At 39.6% G+C, this 25,851-nt stretch overlaps 1 protein-coding gene across 1 annotated transcript in view; it reads left to right on the top strand.

The window, feature by feature from the left end:
* Nucleotides 1-25,851, top strand: part of DOCK7 (dedicator of cytokinesis 7) — a 3,076,229-nt gene that overhangs the window by 1,501,585 nt on the left and 1,548,793 nt on the right. The window contains exon 17 of the mRNA XM_044085545.1: nucleotides 5,746-5,884. Within this exon, the coding sequence (XP_043941480.1) occupies nucleotides 5,746-5,884 (139 nt within the window). The remainder of the gene's footprint in view (nucleotides 1-5,745; nucleotides 5,885-25,851) is intronic.

Below are 25,851 nucleotides of genomic sequence, written 5' to 3'. Positions count from 1 at the left end.
AATTGGTGTGGTAGTCAAGAAAAGCTGGTTGTATTTGCAGAAGATATTATTTTATACCTGATAAAACCAGAAAAGAACATTACAGTATTGTGGAGCATTTTGAGACTCTTTCAAATCTGTTCAGGTTACAGAATTAATGAAGCTAAAACAAAGGCAAAACCAGTAAGTTGTGTACCCACACATGAATTGGTTCAGCAATATCCATATTTGTGGGGAGTATGGATTAAAAATTATTCTGGTGTGGCAGCTAAGGATATGTGGGAATAGACTAAACAAAAGATAATTAAGACAATACAAAAACTGATTAATTGGAAGGTATGTTATATAGATACGGATAGTAAGATACAAGCAGTTAAAATGTTTTTAGTCCCTGTAGTCTTATACACAGGTCAGGCATATTTTTTATCAACCAGTGGAGAAGCTGTGGATAGCAGTTAATAAAGAGCTGAAGGATTTTATCTTGGAGGGGAAACAGCAAGAGTTAAGTGGAATAAGTATTTCTTCCAATAGAACAAGGCGGATCGGGATTGAATGATTTGAAGGGGTATTTCAGAGCTACACAGTTAAGCCTCCTATACATAGCACAAACATAAACCTACAATTCAAAGTAGAAAGGGCTGATGATGAAACAGGTAGGAAGCTAAAGAAACAATGAGCGAGTGGGATTTTGATGTTGACCTTTAAGGAAAATAACAGTAATCATACCGAATTTTTATGTTCATAAAGTAGAAGAATGTATTCTAGGAATTAAGCTAACACAGGACTGGTGAAAGGAGATTCTGCCGATAAGGATGACTGCAACTAGGGATACAGACAGTAGGCAAGAGATGGCAGGAATTTATTGGAGGAAAATGGCAAAGGAACCAAGGTATGGGGAGCAAATAACTAGAGAGGGAAAGGTAATAGAATGGGAAGATGCTAAGTATTTATTTGGACTGTAGGTTAGAGATTGCCTTCCCTGTCAAAGATTCATATCGGAGTATAGGCAAAGAAAATGAAGAGGGAGTGGTCTTAAATGAAAGACCACCACTGGTAGAGTTTTTTTTTAGTGGACACTGCTGTTAAAAAAAGAATAATTAGTAGAGCACACAAAATGTTGCATAGCTGTAAGAGTCTGTCAGAGGAGGTTAGAAACGATTGGGAAGAGACTGGATAAGTAATTCACAAAGAAACAATATGGGGGTATATGTTTGTCTCCCAGATCATTGTCATCATCTTTTGACTGTTCCCATTAGGGGTCGTCACAGCGGATCATCTGTTTCCATTTCTTCCTGTCCTCTGCATCTTGCTCTGTCGCACCAACCACCTGCATGTCCTCTCTTACCACATTATTAAACCTTATTTAGGCCTTCCTCTTTTCCTGTTACCTGGTAGCTTCATCCTTCGCATCTTTTTCCCAATATATTCAGCATCCCTCCTCAGAGCATGTCCAAACCAATGTAATCTTGCCTCTCTGGGTTTGTTTCCAAACCTTCCAACCTGGGCTGACCCTCTAATATACTTATTCCTAATCCTGTCCATCCTCATCACACCCAGTGCAAATCTTAACATCTTTAACTGTGCCACATCCAGCTCTAACTCCTGCCTTTTTGTCAGTGCCACTGTCTCCAACCCATATAACATAGCTGGTCTCACTACCCTCTTGTAGACCTTCCCTTTCACTCTTATTGGTACTCGTCTGTCACAAATCACTCCTGACACTCTTCACCACCCACTCCATCTTGCCTGTACTCTTTTCTTCACCTCTCTTTCACACTCACCATTACTCTGAACTATTGATCCCAAGTATTTAAACTCATCCACTTTCACCACCTCTACTCCTTGCTTCCTCACCATTCCTCTGTCCTCCCTCTCATTCACACACATATATTCTGTCTTAGTCCTGCTGACCTTCATTCCTCTTCTCTCTAGAGCATATCTCCATCTCTCCAGGGTCTCCTCCACCTGTAACCTACCCTCACTACAGATGACAATGTCATCTGCAAACATCATAGTCCACGGGGACTCCTGTCTGATCTCATCTGTCAACCTATCACCAGTGCAAATAAGAAAGGGCTCAGAACTGATCCTTGATGTAATCCCACCTCCACCTTAAATGCATCCATCACTCCTACCACAGACCTCACCGTTGTCACACTACCCTCGTACATATCCTGTACCACTCTTACATAACTTCTCTGACATTCCCGACTTCCTCATACAATACCACAACTCCTCTCTAGGCACTCTGTCATATGCTTTCTCTAAGTCTACAAAAACACAATGCATCTCCTTCTGACCTTTTTTGTACTTCTCCATCAACACTCTCAGAGCAGACATTGCATCTGTAGTGCTCTTTCCCAACATGAAACCATACTGCTGATCACTAATCATCGCATCCCTTCTTAACCTAGCTTCCACTACTCTTTCCCATAACTTCATGTTGTGACTGATCAATTTAATCCCTCTGTAGTTACTACAGTTCTGCGCATCACTCTTATTCTTAAAAATTGGTACCAAAACACTTTTTCTCCATTCCTCAGGCATCCTCTCACTTTCCAAAATTTCATTATAAACAATCTGGTTAAAAACTCCACTGCCATTTCACCTAAACACCTCCATGCTTACACAGGTATGTCATCTGGACCAACAGCCTTTCCATTCTTCATCCTCTTCAATAGCTATCCTTACTTCCTCCTTGCTAATCCATTGCACTTCATGATTCATTATCCCCTCATCATCCAACCTTCTCTCCCTCTCATTCTCTTCATTCATCAACCCCTCAAAGTACTCTTTCCATCTGCTCAACACACTCTCCTCGCTTGTAAGTATGTTTCCGTCATTATCCTTTATCACCTTTACCTGCTGCACATCTTTCCTAGCTCGGTCCCTCTGTCTAGCCAATCAGTACAGGTCCTTTTCTTCCTCCTTAGTGTCCAACCTTTAATACAACTCTTCATATGCCTTATCCTTAGCCTTTGCCACCTCTCTCTTTGCCATGCACCTCATCTCCTTATACTCCTGTCTACTTTCTTCATCTCTCTGACAATCCCACTTCTTCTTTGCCAACCTCTTTCTCTGTATACTCTCCTGTACTTCCTCATTCCACCACCATGTATCCTTGTCGTCCTTCCTCTGTCCAGATGTCATACCAAGCACCTTTCTAGCCGTCTCCCTTACTAGCTCTGTTGTAGTTACCCAGCTATTTGGTAACTCTTCACTGCCACCCAGTGCCTGTCTTAACTCTTCCCTGAACTCCACCTCACAATTACCCTTTTTCAATTTCAACCATTTGATCCTTGGTGCTGCCCTCACATTCCTCCTTCTCTTCTTGATCACCAACGTCATCTTACAAACCACCATCCTATGCTGCCTAACTACACTTTTCCTGGTCACCACTTTACAGTCTCCAATCTCCTTCAAACTGGCCCTCTTACATAAGATATAATCCACCTGTGTGCATCTTCCTCCACTCTTGTATGTCACCCTATGCTCCTTCCTCTTGTTAAAATACGTATTCACCACAGCCATGTCCATCATTTTCGCAAAAAATCCACTACCATCTGACCTTCTACATTCCTTTGTTTAACACCATACCTACCCATCACTTCCTCATCCCCTCTTTTCCCTTCACCAACATGCCCATTGAAATCTGTTCCAATCACCACTCTCTCACCCTTTGTTACAGTCATCATGACTTCATCCAACTCGCTCCAAAATGTTTCTTTCTCATCCATCGCACACCCAACTTGTGGAGCATATGCACTAACAACATTCATCATTACACCATCAATTTCCAGCTTCATAAACATCACTCTATCCGACACTTTTTTCACCTCCAAAACACTCTTAGCATAGTGTTCCTTCAGGATAACCCCTACGCCATTTCTCCTCCCATCCACACCATGATAAAACAATTTGAACCCACCTCCGATACACCTAGCCTTGCTCCCCTTCCATCTGGTCTGTTGCACACACAATATACCAACCTTCCTTCTGTCCATCATATTGGATAGCTCTCTCCCTATACCAGTCATACTGCCAGCATTCAAAGTTCCGACCCTCAATACCACAGTCCTAGCCTTTCTCCTCTCTTCCTGCCTTCGGCCATGCCTTCCACCTCCTCTCCTCCTTCTGCCAGCAGTAGCCCAATTTCCGCCAACACCCTGTTGGCTAACAGTACTGGTGGCGGTTGTCGTTAACCCCAATTATGCAACAAAAGCTAGAAGATTTAGGATTTTTTCTTGGAAATGTTTACATAGATATTTTTATACCCCAAGTAGACTCCAGAGAATGTTTCCTCAGGTAGATAGCAAATGTTGGAGGTGTGATGGGGAAGAAAGAGGTAATTGGGAACATATTTTCTGGAAGTGTAATGAGTTGGCAGACTTTAAAGATTCCATGCAGACTACTCTATTCGAGATATTGGGTGAGCAAATTGGTTTAACTAAGGAAATTATTTTTCTGAGCTATGATACAGAATTTGAATTGAATTGACATAGTAAGGCCTTGCTGAGTCTAATTATGGTGGCTGCCAAAAAAAGAAATTACTAGAAAATGGAAATCAAAGTCTAAACAGCAGTACTAGAAGTAGTGGATATCGTAACAGAGAAAATGACTGGAATTGGGATCTTTAGAAAAGGGTAGGAGGAAATTACTTGTGGGGGGGGGACTGTGGGAACAATACATACATGGGGTGAGGAATGAGGTTTAAAAGAAGGCAGGGTTGGAATGAGCTATGTAATGTTTGACTGACAGTGATCGGGTAGATTATAAGTGATGTGTAATGTTTGCAACTAAAATGATATCAGTTTGATCAGTGATATAAAATGCTTGCAACTAAGACTGCCATTATGGTTTGTTTTCATTTACAGTAGAATCCCTCTTATCTGATCTCGCTGGGACCTGACCTTAGGCTGGATAAACGAATGGCGGGTTAATCAGAAAAAGCTTTACAATAAGTTATTCTTATCAACCTGGCACTTCGGAACATCTTGCCTTATCATTTTACTCTTAAAATATTGAAACAAAAATAAACCTAGTTCATTTTTGTTTCAATATTTTAACATTTTAAGAGTAAGATGATAAGCCAAGATGTTTTGAAGTGCACAGAGGACGCGGAAGTGTTGTTCTTCTCTGTCTGTTGCTATAATAAACATTATTCTTGTTTAAAAAAACATGAAGCATTGTTTCATTTCCATTCGAGGTTTTCCTTTTCTGAGTGTGAAAGGAACTATGTAATACATTCAAATGAATTTTCATATACTATATCAGGTGGGTAGAGGTTGCTGACATTGGGCACTAGTCCTCTTGTATGCAAAGAGTGAGATGGACATTAGTTCTTCATTTTATTCTTGCTGCAGGCACTTCTTTTAACAATTAGTTGCAATAGTGAGTATTCATATATTACCATTATTGTGTTAAAACCTGAAAGAAAATCAGGGTATATATTTTTTTGTTCAGTTACTGTTACCTGTCTGTCTAAAAGAATTAGTTGCATTCACAGTCACACCTCAGACCTTTAACATGGAGTAAGATTTTCCAGATAGAATAACACAGGGGGCATATTTCACCATGGGACGTGCCAAGTAAGATGATAAAGAATATGGTTTCTTTCCAGCCATCAGAAGTAACTCCTATTTTCCAGTGGGATACTTTTCTTTGTCAGTTCAAATTTGTTTTTAAATGATTTGCAGAATAATAAACATTTAACTGTTACATTTGTTTGTTATGTATTTCAGATGTTTTTGTGTTTTTATTATATAGATCACCTGATTTTTATGAAGAAATAAAAGTTAAGCTTCCTGCAACTTTAACAGATCACCACCACCTGCTGTTTACCTTCTATCATGTTAGCTGCCAGCAGAAGCAGAACACTCCTCTCGAGACTCCAGTTGGATACACGGTACCCGAATACTTTAATGCATTAAAAGTATTGCTTGTAGCTCTGTGTTAAGATAAGTGGAAGGACACACCTGTTATTCTCCTCCTCTTGCCCATGTTCACCTCTCTACCTGTTTCCATGTAAATAAGTCATAGATTTTCCCCGTTCTCTACAGGCTCTTTTCACCTTCTTGATGTTTACATTACCTTTTGCTGTGCATGTGAATATCGCAACCAAGTTGTTCTGTAGCTGTCTTCAGCCACTTATTTTTCTGCAATCAAATGATTTTACCACTCTATGTTATTGTAATTTAGAGCAAAGAAATATTTTGTCAGTCTGTGTTTATAATTTTATCTGTGGCATTACTCTTATCGGTTTGAAGAGTGGTAATAAGTAGTATGTGCGCAAGTCATTCTGAGTAGCTCCTTTATATTCTGTTTGTCTTGTATTTGTATTCTGCTCATCTGTTATAGTGCATTCACCTGAGCAGTGCCTTAAATTGCTCAGTTATATTCAGTGCACTACCCCAGTAAACAAAATAAAGAAAGAAGTAATATTCATAAAGGTTAAAAGATCAGAAGAACATGTCCTAACACCAGGAACACAGAAGTCATAGACTCTATTGGGTGTCTCCTTACAGCTGTAATTAATGTTTTTAATTCTGCCTTCTTACAGCTATCAGAAATGTTTTTAATTCACGTCACCTGTCTTAGTGTGCAACATCATTATCACCTACGTAACTTGGCAGGGTGTTCTTTCGTTCGCCATAATTCAGTTCTTGGAGAACACAAATAATGTCAGTAGCTCTGCTACTAAGGGAGTTGTCTTTATAGATCCCATTTTCTTCAGTGATTAGAATTCTGCATTTATTGACAAAAATCCTACATTTGATGATCGTGCAAACAGCTGTCTCGCTCTTTAACATATTGTGACAGCTGCTTAAGTAATCTCACTCCAGTACCTTCCAGTTGTTTCCACTACTCACTCAGTTAGGATCTTAGTCTTTGCTTTTCTCAGTAAAGTCTAGTGTTAACCTTTCTGCAGATCACAATCCACTTTCCACATGGATTTGGTTCCTGTTTCCTCCATTTTCCTTGTTTGGTCAAAGGGGTTTTTTTACTTACTCACTAGGGGGGTAGGGTACTGGCTGCCTGTTGTCCTCAGAGGGAGTTTTGGTTTAAAGACATTATCTTATGGGAAGACCATTTGACCTGAACTCAGCACAGCTCCTCGTGGTGTCAGCAGAGTTCCTAGAGCTGCAGAGACCAGAAAAAGACAACTTTCCAGATTCTAAAATTTTTTCTGCATTTTCTTTCTGCCTGTTTTATCTTGCTATTACCTATTTTTATTTTTTTGTTTTGTTTGTGTTTTGCACTTGCTTGTTTAAGTTTTGCTTAAAGCTTAAAAACAGGACAACAGGCTCATACACTAGCTTGATTGATAGCATTTATTGAAAAACACAGCATTTATTGCTTTTTTTGCCTATAAACTGAAAAAAAAAAAAAAAAAAAAAAAATAAAAACTTTTCTGTTAGTTTCTTTCAGTTTTTTCAGTGAGTGGGCTTTTCCTGCTGTCCTTTGCTCTTTAATCTTAGTTTTTTTTTTCTCCAGTTTTCCTTGTTTTTGGGTGGTGGGAGTACTTACAGGGGGAGTACTCTAGGGGAGTGGGAGCCTGCAGGTTTGGGTTTAAGGCAGTAACTCAACATAGGACTGGCAAGACCAGTCAGGAGGAGAAGGGTTTACACACTACACCCCCCACATAGTACCTAGTCAACCTCAAATCATACACTCACCACATAAACACACAAACGGAGTCTCTGATCCACAGTCAGAGTGTCAAACAGTCACAGCCCTAGCCAAACACACAATGCCAGACAATGCCTTTTTTAGCAAGGCTCAAATTCTAAACCCTACCACCCTAGAACACAAAAAAGGAAAAAAAAAGGGTAATGCTGCTCAAATGCCAAGTCTAAAATCTCAAAATGCACGCCTTTGAGGCCCTCTCAGTATGGAGAACATCGATGGGGGTATCCATTCATCAAGGACACCCACACCTCAAGACTGGTGGCAACGCATGATGCATCGGAGACCATCATCCAGCAATTAACCATGGATAAATGTATCACCAAACCATCATACTAGGTGTGACTTTCACCCCCCTAAAATAGACGGGGAACACTACTCAGCCCAAACCACCCTACCCAAAAGTGTAATTCATAAAAAAACTCAAATGCTGGAACAACTAGTCACACCATCCCCAGGAGATAACATAAGACTAGTGTGGTCTCTTTTTTAAGGCGAGCTAAGCTGAAAAAGTACTCAAGCCACACTGAATCACTGAATACCTTACCCTGCACCTGCAGGACTGCATGGATAAGGCAATCCAAAGCAAAAAAAGACTCTTTTGCAAAGCCATGGGCAATCCACTATTTCAATTTACCAGCCATTACATTAATAGGCATTGTTTTTGTTATCCTGATGAGAGCACAGTGTTAACAACTGCTATAATTGCCAAAGGTTCAACACAGTAGCTTGACACAGAAGGGAAGAGTTAAGCCCACTTCTTTAAGATGGTGGCAATCAAGAGGTCTTTTTGTCTTTGGCGACTTTTGGAGGGGGAGGTCTTACTTGCAGCTTCAGTCATAAGTCAGAGTACTACATCAAAGGCAAACACTTTAAGGCCAAATCAACATAATACCTCTTAGAGCTCCCCGAGACCTTTTCATCGACCACACCCATAACTAGTGAGAGTTTATGCCCTAACCTGTACTTGGCCTCAGTCTGCCCTCCTCTTTTTTTTTTTTTTTAACTTTCTATGTGCAAATAATAGTGTACAAATTTAATATACGTATAGATTACAAGACTGTACTTCTGCTCTACCGCTGACTTTTCAGGACTGCTGCTATTTGTGATCCATTTTTTGTTATTTAAGCTTTTATATGTATTTTTCTGTACTGACTGCCAGCTATCTGCCCACTGTGACTCAGACAGACCATTCATTCCCCTCAAGTGACAACTAGTCAAGGGAGAGCATCATTTAAGTAGTCATCAAGAGGTTTTTTTTGTGTAAGTTCTAACACTTCCACCCCTGTCCCCATTTTGCAGTGTAGACCATCTTATGTATGCACTGCATGCTGCTTGACAGGGATTGCATGCCTATTTCTTACACAAGTTCCCTTAGCATGCCATGGAAGACCATACCACCTTCTTTCCTTTCCACTTCAGTGCAATTTCCCCCCAACCAGCCTCCATTACTTAGGCTGTTCGTCAAACCCAGGTTGCTTAAAGTTTGTTCAGGACTTCATCAAGCTATGCCATGGCATAACTCTTGTAATACATGGTAACTGCCTGCTATATATGTATTTACTTATATTGTCTGGCTTAACCCCATTAGACATGGCCTTCTCTCACAGTAGGCCAGTAATAGTATTAATACTGAATAGGGGTAATTTGACCAGGATGCTGGGGAAATTACCGTTCTTTTCATTAAGTGCCATGGGATCTTTTACATTCAGCTGAGCTACCATCAGCTCAGGCAAATGAGACCTCAGTTTCATAGCTTATCCAAAGGATGACGCCTCAGAAATGCTGTACTGCAGTGTCAGTACTGGAACATGAATCCAGACAGTTGATGTTGTATAGAACCTTACAATTTTCTGATTTTCCCCAAATCAAAAAAGGTTTGCTGTTGACAGGTGAACCAAATGTACTGTTATTATTGAGTTTATCTCCAGTTAGCAGGCCCTCAATTGTAATGTATGGTTTTGGAGCTTCAAACCCCCCCCCCCCGTACCAAATTTTCATGGGTGCATGCACACATACAAAATGAAAAGATTACATTGTATTTAACAGTACTGTTTTCTGTGATGCTGTTTTGTTTGTAAAAATGCTGTAATTCAGACCCATGTAGCAACGTGGCTCAGTGTGTTAAGTTCCTGTTTCACATCTCCAGGGTTTTATAATTCTTTCCAGTTACTGTTTGAATAGAGTTTGTATGCTTTCTAAATGCCTACATATGTTCTTCTCTACATACTCTTTGGTCCCTAATAAAAGCATGCTCAATGAATTGTTTACCTGCACTGTTCCTGTATTTATTCTAGTTTACCCTTGTAATCCAGACTAGAGCTGAAAAGGGTCTGAACTGGACCATTTCAGTAATCTGATGAATAAAAAGGAATTAAAAGAAAGCATGGTCTTTTCCCATTTATTACTCAGCTGGTATGGGCGTCTGAGATTATTTTCTACGTGTATTAGCTGCTGGACAGGTGTAACAAATTTTGCCTGTGGAAGATTGTCAAATGGTCTTTGAGTCTGCAGCTGGCTATAATTCAGCTGTCTTTACACTTCTCCTCCTTATCCCAGCTAACTTTGATCCATCCCCTGCCCCCCATTTTGTTGATTTGAAGTCCACCATTCTTTTATCAGTGCCTTCCACAGCTAAACCTCTCTCCATGAAACTTATTCTCCATAAGTAATTCCTTTTCCAATAGCCATCTCTTCCCATTTGTCTTTCTTTATTAACTTCACCCTGCCATATATCTACCTATCTTGTATTACTTAAATAACTAGATTTTGTTAGGGTGTAAATATGCTGATATGGGTTGTCTCCTACCCTATGTACATATCTAATGGTTTGCTGTAGTTAAGTTCCTTTGTGTTCTTAGATGGCAAAACTGTACCTCAGCTTAATATTTTCTGAACTGAAATGGGTTGCAACATCACAACATAAAACAAACTGTAGAACTCCAATGTACTTAACAAAGTAAATTGAGCATAATGCAACAAAGAAAGGTAAGATTTGGATTGAGGCAAGGTATTCCATAGGCTGGAATTCAACAGGGTTCCCAACACAAACTCAGAAGTTCTGCCATTGTTAGGTCCACTCAGTTTTCTAGCTGCAACTTTTCTTGATGTTGTTATATGATGCCTAGAAATAGAAGAATGACATCTTTCCCCTTCAGTTCTTTTCCATTGTGTAATGAGCACAAACTGCAGCTTAGAAAGTATCTAAGTCATGGAATTCAACTCTTTTTACTGAAATTTGTTTTTTAGAAATATGTTGTTGCATTTTTCTGTACTGGCTCCATCAGTTTATTTTCTTACCAGTTCCTCGGTACAGTGCCATAAATGGGGATGTGGCCAGAAAAATGGTCCCATAGGGTAAGTATTCCCTGTATATTTACTGTTTCATACTGGAGCATTATCCTAATGAATATTTTATGTGCCATAGGTTTAGAAAACACTTAACAGATGAGCTGAGATGCTTCAGAAACTTGTGTAGAAGGAGCAGTAAGAATGTTTTTTTTCTCCCTACTACTTTTAGAAAGTGCCATCACTCCAGGTTTAAAAAAAAATCATAAAAAAACACTATGAAGAATGTGGTAGGTCAGCTTCACCTGTTTGCCATCTCAGAGGTGACGTTTTGCTGCCAACTTCTTTGCACCTTTCCTTCTTTGCAATCATTAAAAGAACTGAAGAAGCTTTTAACACTGCTGATGGAGGACTGTCTGCCAGTTGACTGCAGTTACAGTGAAACAAAACGCATGCAAAAATGAGAGTGATTGGCACACATAACCAAGCATGCAAATACTGATACTAAAGCAAACAAATAATAAGCAGTATGACTGATAGGGTTAGGGTTTGCCCTCCTGCAACACATTTACTTATGTCTGCTAATCCTTGCCCTCATCCTCAGCCTAATTCCAATTCTAACTATAACACTAACCCTAATCCTCCTCCCTAACCGTAACTGTAAACATGAAAAAAACCTACACCCAACGCTTAACTCCTAACCCTAACCATAATCCTCATTCAAACGCATGTTCACATGAAAAATACCAATAACATCCTTATTTTGGCACACCCACAATTTTTACTTGATATGTTTCAGACCCAAGACTCCAAAGACTGATGTACTTCATTTTAGTGACAGGAAACTGTTGATGGAGCATGTTTTCTCATGATTGGTGAAACCATCCATAGCTTATTTATTTGGGGGTGGTAGGGTAGAATTGGTTGGTCATTCTGAACCCCATCAGCACTTAGAAGTCTCCTGTTTAGTGTACCGTAGGACATTGTTTCGGGGGAGGAGTTTTGTACTGATACCAATTTCTTTTGATAGTGGGTCTGTAGAGAGTATTGTTGACTGAAATTTAGTAGAACAAACTAATGAAATCTTCACTGACTACAATGTCGTTATTCAGGCCTATGAGGTTGAGGAGATAGGAGGTGTACGTCTTCCCAGAATACTCCAGACTCTCAACTCATCTCTCATGCTGTCTCAGAAGCTGAGAAAGAGCCTCATTTTGGTACTATGACTAGCTAACTGTCTCTGTACAGATCCTGGATGCATTGCTACCTCATTTTCTTCTGCCCCATAAAAATTCTAAACACCTGGACGTGTGGTATCAAAGTATTTGTTAGTTCTAATTCTTTTGCTTTACTAATCATAATATATATTACTTGACTAATTTTAGGGCAGCTTTAGAAGCATAGTGGGAATTTAACAGCATCCTGGAACGATAAGCTTCTCAGTACCCCAAATGAGTGTGTGCCATTGCAGACATAAAGACCAGCACAGCAATATTTGAGGTGGGATTTAGTGAACACCATTGGCTGCATTTCTCAAGCCTGCCTTTTGTGGTACAGGCTACCATACCTATCCTGGTTGACTAGCAGGTTAAGATCTGTTCATCCTCAGCGACAGAGATGTCAAAATGGTAGTCACCATTCCCAAGAAAGAATATTATAAAGGAAAATTGTTCTTTAAAGCCTGCTCCTTTCATAAATGTTAGGGTACTTCCCAGATGTATGCTGCACTGGCCAAGAGCCCCCTACCTACTGCAGAGCCCAGTATCCATAAATCCTGTGAGGTTTTCTGTAGTCATCTTCGTCAGTTTGAGTCAAATGGTCAGGAGATCTTTTACTTGCCCAAGAAAAGAAATGCCTCACATGGGACAAACGGACCATCCAACTGGTGGAACTGGAAATTTCATTACTACTTCCTTACTCGATCCTTCATTTACGGACTCCCTTTGTTATACCTGTCATTTGGTGGAGATGGTCTGTTACTTGCTGGCTAAACACACATTGCAACATTTATGCTTCTCTGAGAGAGTGAGAGAGTTTCCTACTTGTGTGTTTTCTTTTTCTTTGCCCCTTGAAAGACAAGGAACCTTCATCTGATTCTGGATCTTTGCACTCTGAACCAGCATGTCCATTATGAGAAGGTCACGATGCTTTCTATACAACAGCTGCTGCTTCTCTTATCACAAACTTGCCAACTCTGCACCACCAGTATAAAATATGCCTGCCTTCCTAGGAAATAACCTCAGAAGTATTTGTAACAGTGTGCCAGAATTGCATGCCTGTGTTTCTTATTATAGTCCAGACTTAACTCACACAAAGTGTAAAAAGTAATGAAGTCTTACTACCTGGATACAACAGTCTAAGACTTGACAGGACTTGTAGAAAAAAAGGAGTTGGGATAAGCCATCATCTACAAAAAATAACTTAGCTGCCTACACCCACTAAATCCTCCCCATGCCCTAATGCTGATATATTTGTATCCTGTCTCAGAATAAACACCCACAGGAACCTATGCATAATAGGTGTCTACATACCCCCTGGTAATAACATAAACACTGTTGAAGAATTTATTTCCCCTGACATCAATCAATATCTCTCAAGAAACCATATCATGAGACATCAACACTGACTGGCAAACCATAGATAATGAAATCCCTACAAATGTAATAAACTTGTATGGGTTTACCCAACTCATCTCTACTCCTACTAGATACAACAAATCCAGCGATAGGAATTCTATCATAGATTGGATGCTTACAAATAAAAACAAACAAAATAAACACTTCCAACACTGTTCCTGATATCCTTAGTGCCTATTCTTGCAATAAGAGAGCACATTCGTAACAAAAAACATCACTATAACCTTGCTCACAATCTCTGTACTTTAACAAAGACACTTTTTGTTTAGTACTTCCCAATTTATTAATTTTAATTTACAGTCAAGTTACTTAAAGCAGTATCCCTATTTGGTGCAAGATTTATAAAAATACTAAATGAGGCTGCACAGATAAGGAGCAAAAGAACTACATCAATCCTGGCTCCTTGGCTAACTAAAAGGAAACTAAACAGCTCATGAAAACCAGAGCCAAAACATGGAGAACCTGAAAAAAAATCCAACACTGATACTAACGGATAGAAGTACAATCAACTTAGAAATACCATTCAGACCAAAGTCAAGTCTTAAATTCTTTTGGTGGCTAAACAAGCAGTTACTTGAAAATGGAAATCTGAGTCTAAACCAACTTTATGTGAAATATTGAGTACTATAAAAGAGAGAAAAGAACTAGAAGCGAGAAGGGAATGATCAAACTGCATAGAAATAAATGGAAATTGTGGGAACAAAACATGCTGACTAATGTTCAAGAGGAGTGAGGTTTAAGGGAAGAATGAAATTTAACAATTTAAGAAATGTTGGACTGGTACATATAACTATGTATAACGTACGAAAATGGATAAAATGGAATTTTTTTAATTTTTTAAAATTTTACATTAATGTATGTTTGCCTGTGTCTTAAGTGATAATTTATAAAAACTGTTTTAAAAATCCAGTCTGACAAAAAAACAAAAAAAAAAAACTGCTGTATCAAATTACAAACAACAAACAAAACCCCAAGATATTCTGGTCCATGTCATTAAACCCCTACATCCAGCCCACATGATCCAAACTAGCCCTGAAACAGAAGCACCAGTAGACTCCATTGCTAACCAGTTTAACTCACACTTCGTAAATTTTTGCTCTGTTAAACACAAAATCTTCTCCAGCTAGTATATTGCCTACAGACCCCACAGCTCCTTCCCAGACTCGCAAACTTCAATTCATCCCAACCTTTACTGTCAAAAAACTATATGAAACTTTGAAACCTACCACCCTTGCCCCTGACAACTTATCAGCTGAATGCATCAAATTAACTGCAGATGCTCTGGCATACCCTTTGTCCATCTTAATAAACTGGTCTATCAAGGAAAGTTGTATTCCCCCTCTGTGAAAAAAATCAAACATTCCTCCCCTACATAAAGTTGGAAACTCTACTGACCTGTACAATTACAGGCCCATAACAATACTATCTCCTCTATCTAAAATAATTGAAAAGTGTATACAGTTCCAGGTTCTCACTACATTACTGAAAACTCACAACATTCCCCTACACAGCATGGTTTCCACATCACAACACTACCACTGCACTGCTAAGCTTTGCTATAGCTGTAAATCTAAGCCGAAACAATGATAACCTTGTCTCTTCCATATTCCTTGATCTGTACAAAACCTGTGACACAGTGTCACACCAAGAATTACTATACAAGATGTCTTCTCTAGGCTTTGACATAATCACTGTCATGATATAACAGTCGTGTCTTAAACAGATAAGCTGTAAAGAGGCAAAACAACCTATTTACCTTTCTTCCAGTAACTCCGGGAATCCCTCCGCTCTATATTTGGTCCACTACTTTTTAATATATTTAATTAATTGCCTGCATTTAGCAACCAAACAAGCAACCATTGTCCGATATGCAGACAATTCCAAAATCATCTGCTCTGCCAAAAACATGCTTAAACTACAACAGTATACCCAAGGAACTCTCTCAGATTGAGACTTAGCTGCATAACTCACAGCTCCTTCTAAACACCTCTAAAATCAAAGCTTATCTTATTTGTCCCTAAGCAACTGTCCAACCAGAAATGTTTCTCTTCAATTGTATTATCAAACAATATGAAGATGGAAACTGTAATCCCTCCTAAACTATGAGGGGTTACCATTGATGAAACCTAAAGTTCAATCACCATGTAAAACTGGTTGTAAAGAAATCCCATCAAAAATTGGGAGCCCTCTATAGAGCCAAACCCTACCTAATAGGACAGGCTAGGATGAGCATTGCCTCATCTTTACTCCTACTCTCCTATATGTAGCTCCATTACTCTTCAGTTTGCAATACAATCAATTCTCCTTACTTGATCAGTGCTACAATAAAATTGCAAAATTTGCTGCCAACCATCAATATAGGACACATATATGACCCAGAAAAATGCCCAAGTGTAAAGCAATATTTTCCAGTTGTGCAGTCCCAAAAGGTCACTATGCTCTTCTGACAAGATGTTTCCAACTAACTAAATCAAACAGTACTGCTGGAAACTTCATATATGCCTCCTGTCTCTTTTAAACCTGGAGTTCTATAAATGCCATACTTCTCTTTCTCTCAGAATATTAGAAAATACAAAGTCTTTCAAACTACAGTTAACAAAACAGTGTAAGAAACTTCTATGTGTGGAAGATTTTCAGTCCATATATCTCTAGTTAATCACTGTATATTAGTCAGATCAGACAATAGTAGTAGAAGTAGCGAACCTAAACTAATCTTAAGTCAAAAAAATAATAAAATATATATAATTTGGAATATTGTACAGAATTACTAAGTATTCAAAAGCAATCCAAGCAAGGCAGGCAGTCTATTTCCAGTCAAAAATCCTTTATTAAGTACACAGACAAGCGATCCAAGTAAAACAAAAATAGAGTAATTATTTCCTCACAAGCTTTCTAAATATATATACTTTTTATCAGGCAAGGGAGTGGCTTATTGTGCTGTAAAAAGGGATCACCTACAATTTTTTGGCTATGTTCTTGCATCTCTCCTGTATAACCTAAATGCTGTCTCTATCTCAGCCTCTTTTCCCAGACCCTTCTCTTTATCTTTGTGTGTATATATGTGTGTGTGTGTGTGTGTGTGTGTGTGTATATATATATATATATATATATATATATATATATATATATATGTATATATGTGTGTGTGTGTGTGTGTGCATATATATATGAGTCTACTACTTTAAAATGAATTGTCACTTAAACAAAAAGTAGAACCACACTTCAACAAAAGTGCACTTTCATCTAGGCACCCAATCGCCTCACAAATAAAAAAAAAAAAAAAAACATGCTTTTGCAAGCCTCCCTGCACCCCCCTACTTAAATATACCAACTCCAAGATCGCACTACAGTGAGGAAAAGGGAATATTCCCATTCTGCACTGTATTGTGATCTCCGTAGTCCGTTTTCAGTGTTTCAGTACTTCAAACAAGTGGGTTCATACACGTCAAGTTCAAAGTACTGAAACTTTGACCAAAAACAGTAGACCCATATATATATATATATATATATATATATATATATATATATATATATATATATATATCTTGTCTAGTCACTAAATGACTCTCGTACTCCACCTAATATAACCTCAAGCTGATCTACTACTCTTTGTACTTCAAAGAACCTTATTATCAGCCTCAGAATTCTCAGAATTTGCAAAAAGGTTTCTGTCATAAAGCCTTATGACAAAATGCGTTATACATCAGTCATAAATCTGTTTTCATTTTCTTGTCCTCAGATGTAATACTGTATGACATTTTTATTCTGTTGTTTACTACTGTATCAGTTTCCATGCTGTAGCTGACTTATATTGACCTAAGATGTATTTATGCGTATTGTCAAAAAATATATTTATGCTCATTGTCTAAAAGGTATTAACTGGTGTTTTACTGTTTATTTGTTTTATTGTGGAGCTTTCTTCCTTGGACCTCCACTGAAAAGGGGCAGCTTGTCTACCCAATCAGACCATCCTGGTAAACAAAAACAATACATAAATAAATATAAATAAATATGTTTGCACAGGCTGCATTTATCGCAGAACAACATTTTCAAGCTGACCTTTTTGTGGCCTTGTTATCTGCAAGATAAACATTTTGAGGGAAATATGCATTTAAAATAATAGAGCAACTGCATGCAGATAAGAGCACACTGGACAACTGTTGTCAGAATGGTATGCGAGCATATGACGGTAAGTAGAACTGGGGAAGTCGCCATAAGCATGCACACAAAGCAACCACAGTATAGTAAGAGGTTGACACAAGGACAATAAATTGTGAAAATGGAGCATATGTGGATTACTGTAGAGACAGATACATAATTATAAACAAGGAAGTGTGAGAAACAAGTTGCATACTGCTTGAAACATTAATGGCAAAAACTCAGTCCCACAGGGCATTAGAAAGTTGCATCAACTAACCACAGTTCAGAAAATTACTTAGAGAATTTGAGTGAAACTTGTAGTTGTACTTTACATAAGGACCATGGTTAGTTTCAGTACTTTTTTTTTTTTTATACCAATGAGTGTTCTTTTCACAACGTCTTTGAACTTGTATTCAGATACAGCTACTAGAAACCCATATGTTTAACATCTTATTTGACAGCACAAGTTAATATCATTCTTGCAGTCATTTATTTGATGTTATGCTGTTATCTGTTCTCCCTCATGATGTTTTGCATGCGAGTCATTTTCATATACTTGTGGTATCAGTTATATATTTATCTATGCCTAATGGCCATGGTCGTGTTTGAAAAGGGTCTTTGGATCAATTGACTTACTTAGTCAACATGTGGAGATAAATAAGACCTGCTTGTTTCACAAATGTGAAGGCATATGCAGAAGTAGCATTCAGTAAAAATATGGAATGTCTCAAAAGTAGGTAACAGGAAGGAACATAACATTATGGTAAAATTTAAAGTGGTATGCACACCGAGATTAGAGCATCAGCAGTAGTTCATAGGTTAATGTTGGTGGAATACCATCAAAATACGTAGTAGTAAACAATGGCTAAAATACATACACATTATGTACAATGTGCAGCATTGACCATTCTCTGCTATCATGCTCCCCTGCAACACTTTACGGGAGTCAGTTCCTTAGTCACTGTTGTCCAGCAGACTCCATACCTGTAGTGTACAACTATGTGCACATAATGTCCCCAAACGATTTGACAGAATGTTGTTGAGCTATGCATGGCCTCTGTTTGCCTATGTACAGTCTAGCTACTGTGGGCTTGCTAACACATGGTGAACAGATATTTGTTATGTTTGCTGGACTTGTATTCTTTAGGCAAGACTGATCACAATGTGTGGACTAAACAGAAGATTGACAAGTGGCAAAATGAGCTATACTGTCAGTCACATACATACCCAAGCACATGGGTTATGTAAACGTAACAGCTGTCCGTCACAAATTGGAAATGACTTAATCACTGTGTGACAGAAGATCTTAAAAGAAAAATGAACTGTAATTAAAATTCTGAACAAAATTAAAACTGTCATACATGGTCTGGTGCAGAAAAAGCTGTTTACTTTGTAATCTGCATTTGCGTAGACACCAGCTGCTATGTATAGTGTACTACTTTCAGAAAGAGGAAACCCATGATTAGACACAGCTGCCTGTCTGCATTATAGGGAGAGTATATACAACAGTAAATTATGTTCTTCGTGTTTCACTGTTGCAGTCATTACACTTGGGTTATCCTGCTGGCAGGCTACCCTCAGTCGGCCTGAATTCCAAAGTCTAGGTCCGGCATCGGTTGCTGTCGCTTCTTCCTTAACGTCCGTGCGCCAGGGGTATAAAAGATGCAGCCAACGCCATTTTCTTCAGTCTTTCTTGCCACGTGGTGCCCGAAGCAGAAGCAGTTCGGAAGTGCCGGTCGGCCTTTTCGTGTTCGAATTTCAGATCCAAAGTCTACATTAAAAGCTAAGTACCCCGTTGGGGAAAACATTTTTTCTTGCTCCAGACCGATGACAGAAAAAGTTAATAATTGTATTTCTTGTGGGAAGCAAATACCTCATAAGGATTTTCATTCTTACTGTATTCCTTGCCTAGGCCTCGACCACGACGTTGCTTGTTGTCGGTTTTGTGCTAGATTTAACCAGCGCACTATAAAGCGCCAGTACGATTTTGCTTTTCATTATTTTGGTAGAAGATTTAATTCCACGATGCCGTCAGATAACCAACTGACTACTGTAATTCACAAGAAATGCAAAGAAAAAGAAAACGACAGACATCCGAGGTCTAAAACCGATGACGAACCTTCTTCTAAGCCAGTCGCCGGTTCGCCAGCTCTCAGTGAGGCGCATTCACAGCCTCTGATGCCCGCTACTTTGGACCCCCAGGCTGCTACAGACTCCCACGTGGAGTCGCCTAGGCCACTGGAAGCACAAGGTATTGGACCTTCGGAAACTATTCCCTCAAATCGGTCTGGTGCTGCTGAGCAGGCATCTGCTTCTGAGGGTGTTTTCAGACGTACTCAATTGTACATTAAAGCAACTCCAGCTACTAAAGCAAAGAATAAAGCATCTTTAAAGACAAAGAAACAAGTACAACAGCCTCATGGTCAGGCCTCCATGCCCAAAAAACAGATGCTCAAAATGGCCGAAGACTTAATTACTTAGATCAGGGGTTCCCATCCCCCTCCTGATAAGAGGCCTGGGCAAGAGACAGAATATGAATCTTCAGATCAGGTTTCCATTTCTTCAGATTCCTCTTCTGATCAGGAATACTCTCTTCCTCCCTATGAGGATTCTGATGCTGAAGAATCTATCCCTTCAGCCTCTCCTCCTGAGGATTACTCTTTTGGGGAAACCTTGCATACCATGAGGGAACATTTCCACTGGGAGAGCCAAGATTTTTCTGAATCTAAGAAAAGGCTCAGGGACTTTCTTTTACTCCTACAACACAGGCCCCTAGCTGTTCCGCCTGTGTTAGACATTGTAGATGATGTACTTTCAGAGTCCAGTCTGACCCCCGACTCCGTACCTCCAGCTCCTGTTAAGCCGGACAGGTATTACAGGGTGCCTGACTCTCATAAATTCCTTTTCAAGAACCCTGCTGCTGACCCAGAAATTATTTCTTAGGGTCCCAAAGGGTCAAGACATCCACTGCAAAAAACACTACCTCCTCTGACAAGGATTCTAGGGCATTAGACAGATGGGGAAAGAAGATTTACACCTCTGCTACCTTGGCTATAAGGGCTGTAAATTGTCAGTTTCATATGCTCAAATATCAGCAATATATTATGTCACTGCTTAAACAGAAAATGTTGATAAATTCTGAAGGTGCAGAAAACAAAGAAATGCAGGATTTATTGCATGCAGTTCTACAAGTTGGAAAGCATACTTTGCAATGTGGTTTTGATTCTTTGGAGGCCTCCTGCAGGGCCGCTGTCACGGGTTCGGTCATTAGGAGGCATGCTTGGTTAAAAGAACAAAATTTACCAGATCATGTTAAAGCAAAATTACTAGATGCTCAATTACAGCATGATACTTTGGTGTTAAAGCAGAAGAGGTGTTAAAGAAAATGGAGGACAAAGCTAAATCTATGCAAACAGTCAAGGATTTCTTACAGGTACAGCCTCCAAGATTTAGCAGACATTGGCCTACAAGGAATTGGTCCTTTCCAGTGTCAGACAAACCACAAAGGGGCAGATAGAGACGTCCAAGAGGCAGATCCCAGCCCCAAGGTTCATACAGGTCTAAACAATGGGATGCTTCTACCTCCAAAAGTGGAGAAGACAAATCACAGCCTTACAGGAAACAGTCCCAATGACTTCCCCCTGCCTGCGCCAAGCACTTACCTTCTGGCAGCACCTTTAGGGGCACTTTTTTCTCAAAATTGGCACATAACCCAGGACAAATGGGTCTTAGACATAGTGTCACGGGACTACAAGTTTCACTTTCATACCCTGCCAAGGGCAAATGGCTGGCCAGACCTACCAAAAAAACAATGGGTAGAGGCACAAAAACAAGTCTCATCCATCATGGACATGAGGGCCATTCAACAAGTACCAGAACAAGAGCAGTGACAAGGATTTTATTCACGACTGTTCCTGGTACCCAGAAAGGACAAAGCCTGGAGACCAATTCTGGACCTATCTGTTCTAAACACATATCTGGATTATACCAAAATTCAAAATGTTGACCTTACGGCAGCTTCTGCCCATGCTGGGCAAGAAGGCTTGGCTTGTCACTTTAGACCTAAAAGAGGCATACCTGCATGTCCCAGTCGGACAAACATGCAGAAGATACCTCAGATTCAAAGCTGGCTCAATGCACTACCAATTCTCTGCACTGCCCTTTGGCTTGTCTGCTGCGTCCAGGGTCTTCACAAAGTGCCTGGCACCAGTAATTGCATTTTGCAGACAGAGGAATTCGAATATATCCTTACTTGGATGACTGCCTCATACAAGCAGAGAACAAGGACATTCTACTACAGCATCTGGCATTTGTAAAGAGATTACTACCATGTCTAGGGTACACAGTCAACAAACAAAAATCAAAACTAGTACCCTCTCAAGAGATAATATTCCTGTGTGCAAGCTTAAATACAACTGCCCAGATGGCTTATCTCACACCAGACAAAGACAACTGACTACCTTTTTCAAACTGTTGGCAACAAAGGCCCAGTTAACTGCAAGAAAAATTCTGCAGGCTTTGGGCTTCATGGCATCCTGCATTCTACTAATTCCATATGCAAGACTGCATATATGAGGAAACTTCAATGGTACCTAAAAAGTGTTTTGACTCAGCATTGCCACAGCCTGGAAACGGTAATTGCTCTCATTCCCTGCCTGCAACAGAAATTTCGATGGTGGGCGAAGACCTGTCACCAGAACAAGGGACAGCCATTCACCTTACCCCCAGCCAGGCAGAGATTGACAACGGATGCATCAGATTATGCCTGGGGGGGGCACACATGGCAGGAAGATGTATTCAAGGCACATGGCCCGCCAACCAAATGCATCTACATATTAATCAAAAAGAGATGCTAGCTGTTCAGAATGCCCTGACAGCCCTCAAGGGCCTACTTCATCCGGGACAACTACTGGTAAAGACAGACAATACCACGGTCATGTGGTATATAAACAAGCAGGGAGGCACTCATTCTTACCCCCTCTGCAGACTGGCCATGACTTTGTGGGACACAGCATTGACTTGCCAAGTACATCTGCAGGCACAATCCCTGCCAGGAAAGATGAATACTCTGGCAGATGAACTAAGCAGAAACCTCATGGATCCCCACGAGTGGAAATTGGATCCACAAGTCTTCAACATGATAACAAGGAAATGGGGATGCCCAGACATAGACCTATTTGCCTCTCCTCAAAACTGCCAACTAAAGCGATTCTGCACAAGGACTTATCACAGACAAGCATGGAAAGTGGATGCCCTATCTTTCAGCTGGAAAAACTTAACAGTATATGCCTTTCTTCCACTGCCTCTCCTCCCCAAGGTACTCCTAAAGGTCAGACAAGAGAAGCCAAAAATGATACAGATTGCCCCAGAATGGCCCCACCAGTACTGGTATCCAATCCTAAGGAACTTGTCTCAATGCCCAGCCTGGACCTTACCTCAAATACCTCACCTACAGTACCAACAAAACAATCAGATCCTGCACAGCCAACTCAAGACCTTAAATCTAGCAGCATGGCGGATAATGTAGTCATACAAAGCACACCTCTCACTAAAGCGGTGATGGATGTCATTTTGGAGGCCAGGAGGCCTAGTACTAGAAAATCCTATGCTGGAAAATGGAAGAGGTTCTGTGCCTGGAACCAGGCACAAGGAATTGACATAGCAGTACCAAACATTCATCAGATGTTGCAGTACTTAACTGAGATGCTGGACAAAGGCCTATCCTTTTCATCTATTAAAATTCATGCCTCTGTCATTTTGGCTCATTACAACACAGAGCCACCAGTCTTTTCTCATCCTTTGTTAAGACAATACCTCAGAGGAGCCAAAAACTTAAGGCCTCCAAGGAGATTACCAATACCTGCATGTGACCTCAATTATGTTTTGTAAAAACTCACTCTGTCCCCTTTTGAGCCAGCCGCTACAGATGATGTAAAGTTTTTATCTTGGAAAACAGCTCTGCTCCTAGCAATAACCTCTGCAAGATGAGTCTCAGAGCTACATGCACTCATGACTGTGGAACCTTTTATCATTTTTTATCCAGACAGGGTTTCTCTGAGGATAAACCCGACATTTATGCCTAAGGTAGTGTCCAGTGTGGCCCTTAACCAAACTATTCATCTGTCTACTTTTTATCCAAACTCACAGAATAAGGGGGAGAGAATTCTACACTCTTTGGACATACATAGACAGCTATGCTTCTATTTGAACAGAACCAAAGCTTTCAGAAAGACTGAGCAACTACTAGTGGTGTATGGATGGTTCATAGGTTCATAGGTTAGTACTAGGCTAACTACTCTTGCGAGCCATTTTAAGCCTAGCCAATTATCCCTTGTGAGAACCAAACCCTGCACCTTGTGTTTATAAGGCAAACACCTGAACCATTAGGCCACACTCCCAACCCCATTAGGCCACACTCCCAACCCCAGGATCACCAGGAAAGGCTATTTCAAAGCAGACTATTTCAAAATGGATAGGCCACTGCATTCGTTTCTGCTATTCACAACATGGCAAGCCAGTGCCTAAGGGCATTAGGCCACATTCTACCAGAGCAGCAACCACTTCAGCAGCCTTCCTCAGGGGAGTACCAACCAAAGACATTTTAGAGGCTGCTACCTGGAGTTCAGTGCACACTTTTACAAAGCACTATCATTTACCACTCTATTCTAAATCCAGGGCAGGCTTTGCCACTGCAGTCTTGCAGGGCCTCATAGCCGCTCTTAATGTTATTTAGCTCCAGCCTCCCAACCATAGCTTTGGGATTCAACCCAAGTGTAATGACTGCAACAGTGAAACACGAAGAACATAGTACAGTTGTGTATACTTACCATAAATGTAGATGTTCAAGTGTATTCACTGTTGCAGTCCAAATTACCCACCCACCATCCCCCATTTCTTTGCTGGAACTTACCTACACTTCTCTAATCTATACAACCTAAGTGGTGTATTTGCTTGTAGATGAAGGTAATATATTTTTTGGTGCATGCATGTTTTATTGGCATATTTTTAGCCTACCCTTTTGGGGGCATCTGACATCCGGGGCAAGAAAAACTGAAGAAAATGGCGTTGGCTGCATCTTTTCTACCCCTGGCACACTGACATCAGGGAAGAAGCAGCAGCAACCGACGCCAAACCTAGACTTTGGAATTCAGGCCGACTGAGGGTAGCCTGCCAGCAGGATAACCCAAGTGTAATGACTGCAACAGTGAATACACTCGAACATCTACATTTATGGTAAGTGTACACAACTGTACTTTTAACTGCCTTGCACTAGCAAGTAACAAATCTTCGGTTCCACCAATAAGTGTCCACAACTGCCAAAGGATGATAAATCCACAATTTATTAACAAACGACAACGACAGAACGATACTGAACGCACTGTTAGACTCTAAAACAGTTAAAACACAATAAATGCAGTACAAAGTTAAGCGCTTTCAGCCAAATCAGCTGGCCTTCATCAGAACTAGAGCGTATTACTATTACGCTGTTTAAATAACTTCATTGGCGCCAAAATCCATATCACATTCCTTAAAGTTATACTAACCATATGTTGCGTATATAACCTTAAAGTTCATTAATAATCATTATTATATCATCAAACTGAAGCACTGTATTTAAAAAGGAAACCTAATAAAAAAAAAATATATATATACTTATTAAAAACTCAATTGTTGTTTCGTTATGACTTGACCTTTTTAAACATTATTTGTTGCCTTAATACTACTATGAATATATATATAAAATATGTATATAAAGACAATAATAATATTAAGAACTACTGAAATAAATAGGGAAATAATAAAATACTTGCGTATAGATGAGTGCTTAACTATTTTTACAAGTTAAAAAATACAGGAATTATTACTGTTCAAAAATACTAACTATGTACTAAATAAATAATTAATAAATAAGTAAATAAGTATTCAACTTCTTATATTACACATTATTAATTTCATAACTAATCTATAATAACTTATAAATAATCAATTTATAAAAAAATCCTTAAGTTTTTTTAAAAAGTTTTTTTAACAATATAACAAAGATTTTACTGAAATACTTTCGTTTAATCCTGGTGGAGTGGTGGCATCCAACCATATTTGCCACCAAGTCTCCTTATATGCC

The sequence above is a fragment of the Protopterus annectens genome, chromosome 10.part0 (genome assembly GCF_019279795.1).
Source record: "Protopterus annectens isolate FY-2018-M chromosome 10.part0, PAN1.0, whole genome shotgun sequence".
In the NCBI taxonomy this organism is placed as follows: Eukaryota; Metazoa; Chordata; order Ceratodontiformes; family Protopteridae; genus Protopterus; species Protopterus annectens.
Note: the sequence above shows the minus strand (reverse complement) of the source record. Positions and strands in the feature narration are given on the sequence as shown.